This window comes from Schistocerca cancellata, chromosome 5, assembly GCF_023864275.1.
Source record: "Schistocerca cancellata isolate TAMUIC-IGC-003103 chromosome 5, iqSchCanc2.1, whole genome shotgun sequence".
Lineage (NCBI taxonomy): Eukaryota > Metazoa > Arthropoda > Insecta > Orthoptera > Acrididae > Schistocerca > Schistocerca cancellata.
The window spans coordinates 150,983,671-150,989,670 of NC_064630.1; the positions used below are offsets into that span (position 1 = coordinate 150,983,671).

Consider the following 6,000-nt stretch of genomic DNA (forward strand, 5'->3'; position numbering starts at 1 on the left):
TATTAACTAGCAGCCTGACTCCTGATTTCACAAAAATTGATAGGATGCATTTGTCTCATTAATGTACTTGGAGATGATATTAAATTAGCAAAATAAATGAAATTGAACACAACTATCTTATTTGAGGATGTCAGAAGGAAAGAGGTACAAGTGAATTTAGTCTTATCGAAATTATAACAAGTATACTTACACCCCTTTGCTTCTGACTCTTTCATTTTTATGATACCTTTTATGAAATGAAATGTAGAGCTAACTAATCAACGTATTTTAACGCTTTCACTGCTACACCCGAAATTGCAACTCTGTGTGTGATATGTGATTAGAAGCATTATCATAAAAATTTTGGGAATACTGCATAGCTATATGAACAATGTGCAGTGCGTGTACCTGAGGACCTCATTCAGCATCTTGAAAAGGAGGCTGTTCCAGCAGCCATTTAGGGAACAGGGTGCAACAAATGAATGATTGTAGCACACTGTGGGACAAACAACCACACAGTGAGGTCATATTTGGATTATTCCAGTGACTGGCAGAGAATGTTGAGGAGACCAGCTTTGCTCATGGAGCTTCAACGAAGGTCACATGTGGCATTGTCCTCTGAACTGATTGTGGTCCTGTGGGGGAGGAGGGGGCTGGGGGTGGGGGGGAAGGCATGATTGTAGTATCCTATGACTCAGTATCAACAAACACAATTGAAAATGGTCAGCTCATACAAAAAAACTGGGTGTGACATTTGTAGGAATTTGAATGGAACAGTCAGGTAAAGTCAGGCGTAATTAAAGAAGTTGGCAGACTTTGGTCTTAGTAAAATACCACAGAAATTATCTCACTCTGCAGAGAAGATTGCTTACGGATCACTCATGTGACCCACCATAGAATATTGGTCAGTGTGTTGGATGTGTATGTCCTATATCAGGAGAGAATGGTAACAGGTTTGTTTCACCTATGGCAGTGTGTGCAAAGATGCTGAAAGAACTGAAGTGGCAGGTTTTTAATGATATACATAAACAGTCCCAGGAAAGCATCCTTACAGTTTCAAGAACTAGCTTTAAATGATGAAGATACTAAATCCCCTACTTATCACTCTAATAGGAATTTTGAGGAAAACATTAGATTAATTACAGTTCAGATACGCATATTCCCTGTGCGAATAGAATGGGAAGAAGCTCTAACAACTGATTCAATGGGAAATGCCCTCTTTCATACACTTCGGTGGTTAGCAGAGTATGGATGTAGATGTCAGTGTAAGTGAATAAATCATTGTGGTGGAGAGAAACATTAACACCTTCTTAGAATGTTTGCGCTTTCCAGTTTAGTCTTGTAATCAGACAACCACAGTTGGTTTTTTGACAAACCTTTTATCTGCTCTTTCTTCTCACACACAATTTATTGCTATGATTTAGTTATGCTTTTTCCTCCATGGATGGATTCAAAAGGAAAACATCTCTTTATACTTCATAATTTATGCATGTTTTTTTTCTTTATTTTCTAGATGATGGTTCTCTTGTGTTGCATGAAGGAAATCATTTTTGTTTTACAATAATAAATTTTGCTAAATGTTTGTTTAAGGTTGTATCATTCTCTTGATTGGCGAATGTTTCATGTATTCCAGTCATAATTGAGGATTTGTTTTAATTAATTTAAAACTCTCTTCAGTCATTCCATTTCAAAATATTAATAAAAAATAAACATATTATGATTTTGCTATATGCTTCATAAATACGATGGTACCAAAAAAAATCCAGAATTATCTTCTAAAAGCTATATATTTTCAAACTGTTTACAAAACAACCTTACCCCTTCAAAATACTCTCCATTACATTACAGCTAATACATTGCTCCCTGTGGTGCTTCCATTGCTCGAAACATTTTGTGCAGTCACCTTTAGAAATGGCTCCTCTCTCGTTATTTTTCCATGACTACTTCAATGCCCCTTTTCTTATGTGAAAATAAGAAAACGTCACCCAGAGCCAGGTGCATGGGGCAGTGGAACTGTGCCGTGCTTAGTTTTTGATTAACAGAGATGGCTGTGTGTGCAGGTGCGTTGTCATGGTGGGAGAACCAGTCTCGCTGAATTGAGCTCAAAGATAACCCACTAAGCTCTGACAATGGATCAGTTGTCTGTCGACAATCTGTGAGCGCAAGCTCTTGAATTTTTTTCAATATTTTCATTGATTTGAGCAGTTCACAGTTGTTCAGAATGAACTTTGTCACCAGTCTACATGTCGTCATTTTTAAATCAAGCAAATAACTCATACACTTGGGTTTTTCCCATAGTTTCATCGTGGTAAGCTGTTTTAAACATTAAAACCATTTCAGCAGCATTTTTACTGAGTAGAAAACAAAAATTGACAGCTGCACATTGTTCGCTTAAACTTGCCATCATAAAAAAACGAAATAAGAACAAAACAGTGCTAGCAAAAACAATCATTGCAGATCAACAGAACAAGCCAGATCAATTACACAGGTGGTGCTGAACAGGCAGCAAGTTGCGCTATATGCGCCTAGTGGCAGAAATGCAAACTACACAAGCTCTACCCAAGGCAATGTCGTTCAGTTTCTTTCCCCTCCCTCTCCCCCCTCATAATTGTTTCTATCAGGGAATAAGTGAATAAGTAAAGCCTCTCATCATATTTCGAATGCATTGTTGGTGAACAGATATGTAAACAAAATATGAACACATGTACACAGTCTTGTTTGTGCGTCCAGCCACTGCTCAGTGCTTTTACCATATGCTGAGTGAGTAAGCATTGTCATACACATGGGCTGTTCTAATATTTTACTGAGAGAATGGTATGTTTTAGCATTTATTAGCTTTGACCCTGTAATGTGTATGAAAGGTAAACTACTTGTTAAAGTTTGATGACACATTATCACTGACGAGCGTTGTCATAGCTTCTGTCTGTCCATTCTAGGTGCGTTACGATGATGAACGAAAGCGTGTTGTCGTCGAGCCACTAGAATTGGCACAAGAGTTCCGTCGATTTGAGTTGTCAGCACCGTGGGAGCAGTTCCCAAACTTCAGAGAGGCTCCAGCTGCTCAAGAAGAAATACAGACAAAGGGTAGTGAGTCTGGAGAAGGGAAGAAGTAGGTTGGAAGAACTCAAAACAGCTCTTTGTTAGTAGCATTAGTTTTATATGTTGAACCACTGTACAGTTGAAGTGAAATATAATAAATATATATGTACACACACACAAACTGTTACAGTGCTTGAAATATATCTCCCATACTGTAGAATTGTACTACTTAAAATCAGGTGCTCAGTTAACATTTAGAACAGCAGCTGTGATCAGCTCACTAAGCAAACCTCAAGAAACAGAAATATAAAGACCCTCATCTTGGGATAATATGTGTTATCGCAGTCACAACTGCTACATTTTTCACATATTCAGACACTTGGTAAAGTACAGATAATATACAGTATGAAATGTTCAGAAATAAGTAAAGCATTAATGAGGTTTTATATAATGGTACAATTAAGTTAAACACAAATCTTCCACAAATAAATTTATGCTCTCTTACCAATTACTCCATTCATCTCTTTTACAGTGAGATAATTGTACTTCCAATTGCTGCAGTAATACAAGCTATGACAGAAAAAAAGGCAGACTGCTTGAACCATTTTTCATGGCATATTAGTGTGTAACTGTTCATCCATCTTGAACTTTGTTCTTGCTGTGTGGCAATATATGAACCATTTATTACATACATTTTCTTGCATTCTGCTGGAGGGTGAAAAGGTGAGAGTTCCTCTGCTGCCTGACACAGTGACAAAAGGGACGAATGCAGATGTGTGGGCTCATATGGGTCCTACTGAAAAGTCTGCCACCACTAATTGAACATATTACGTAAATACACAAATTTGTAGTGTGCAGACCATACAGATTTACAGTTAAGCACAAGAACACACCTGTAATAGGTTTCTTATCCACTGATACTGAATTGAACATTTTTGATAATGCTTATTGCAGTGAAAGGACACAGTTCAAAGTTGAACAGCCACACACAAAAATATGCAGTGTCAGACAAGTCCTAATTGTGTGTCAGAAAGTATGCACAGAATGTGAATTGTGGTTTCCAAACAAGCCCAAAACTTTGGCCGTGCTGCCCATATTAAGTGGCCTTAAAGATGGAATTGTGCACCAAAATTTTCTGTATACAGCTACATTGTTAGACTGAAGTTGACACGTGCCTCATATGTAACATAATAAATTATATATACTTTACAATTGCTTTAGATATAAGTGAGAACAGAAAAGTAAGCGACATTTTTAAATGCAGTCTCTAATGACGTTGTTTGCAATGGGGTGTTAAATGCTAATCTCCTCCTCCTCATTTTAATGTACAGTTTGATTTCAGAACACACATTGAAGCTTAGGTGGTATTTCGAGGAAAAGATAAAACTTATATTTGCAGCACCTGAACATTTTCTTCTAACAGTTGCCATTATTTTGTACCCAGACGATAAGAAAGTACAAGAAAATGGTTTCTACAATTTAACTATGAAAAGTCACAGAATGTCCTCAAAGTATCATGGTAAATTACTAATAATGTTTTTGTTGATTGTGTTCCGCAGCTGTGATAAATCTTAGAAGTAACATATTGTAGCAAGTGAAGCTGCTGTATAATTTATTGTTAGTTTTACATTTTATTTTATAAAAATTCTTCTTAAAAACACACACACACACACACACACACACACACACACACACACACACACACACACACAGAGAGAGAGAGAGAGAGAGAGAGAGAGAGAGAGAGAGAGAGAGAGAGAGAGAGAAATATTTATAAATAGTGAAATATTTTTGACATTTGTTCTATGCTATATAAAAAAAATTACTGGAAAATGGTATCTGTTTGTACAATTAAAAAAAAAATAAATTATACAGCAACTTCATCTTACAATATATAATTTCTAATAATGATATGTCAGTGATGTATGGGTCCAAAATTTGAAGTAATCATAAAGAAGAATGCTCATATTTGAAGCAGAAGCAAAATTTGGGACATCTGTATAAAGCTAACTGCCAAATCAATCCACTGTTGTAAATACAGGTAGGTTCACAATTAAAATGAGTAGTCAAATTACAGGCCAATGTCCTGTTATTTTAGAGGTTGTATTAAAACACTGCTTATTTGAGCTTGCACCTGCAACTTAGCATGAGATCTGGACCACAACATAACTTACAATTACTCAATATGCAAAGCACTGCAAAAGGTAAAAGTTTTGTTAAGTGCAAAAGAAATTTTTTTTAAAAAAATTCTAGTACTGAAAGGGAATAAAATCTCAAACTTGTTTTTGTAATCATAAAATCCCAGATTAATGTAGAGAAGCCAACACCAAAAATATTTCTTGGAACACACTGAATTACGAGATTCCAGAAACCCAGCAATATTCTTTGTCTGGTTTAGGAGAGTGGGCTGCAGGGAGAGGGGGGAGGAGGGGTTGAGAGAGAGAAAAGAGAAGTATTAGAATGACAAGCCCCACTTTTTAGGCTTGAAAATGAGAATGATCACAAGGAAACTGCAGATTGTGAATTAGTGACATCCTGCAGAAAACAAAAGTTGCTTTTTCTGAAAGCAGTAATTCATTCGGTGTTAATGATTAAAGCTTCTGTTCATTCATTATCCCATTTTTATTTTCATGGCTATTACTTGATGTAAACTTTGGTTATTGATTAATACCTTCATTACCCATATGATTTGGTAAAAGTGTTGTAATTTACAGCACAGTCGGCTGCCAAAATAGGCAGAGAATTTCACTGAATGACTGCTAAGAGCCCAGTAATTCTGTTCTGAATCCAGCAAAGAAAAATGCTACTGCAAATTTGTATTTGAAATCAAATTAACAATTTAATTATCTTCTGTAAATAACACACTCTCCAGATATTCACAAGTTCCTAAGTTGTGAACTGTGCCATGGGACTGCAATTAAAAAACTAAAATTTGACTCACCACACTTATAACAGGTCATAAAAGTTTGATTAATAAAACAA

The 6,000-nt window shown here is 36.1% G+C and overlaps 1 protein-coding gene across 1 annotated transcript in view; it reads left to right on the top strand.

The window, feature by feature from the left end:
• LOC126188161 (NADH dehydrogenase [ubiquinone] iron-sulfur protein 3, mitochondrial) overlaps positions 1–5,250 on the top strand; it is a 67,280-nt gene extending 62,030 nt beyond the window's left edge. Inside the window, exon 5 of the mRNA XM_049929675.1 lies at positions 2,916–5,250. Within this exon, the coding sequence (XP_049785632.1) occupies positions 2,916–3,092 (177 nt within the window). The 3' untranslated portion in view covers positions 3,093–5,250. The remainder of the gene's footprint in view (positions 1–2,915) is intronic.
• Positions 5,251–6,000: the final 750 nt, after the last annotated feature.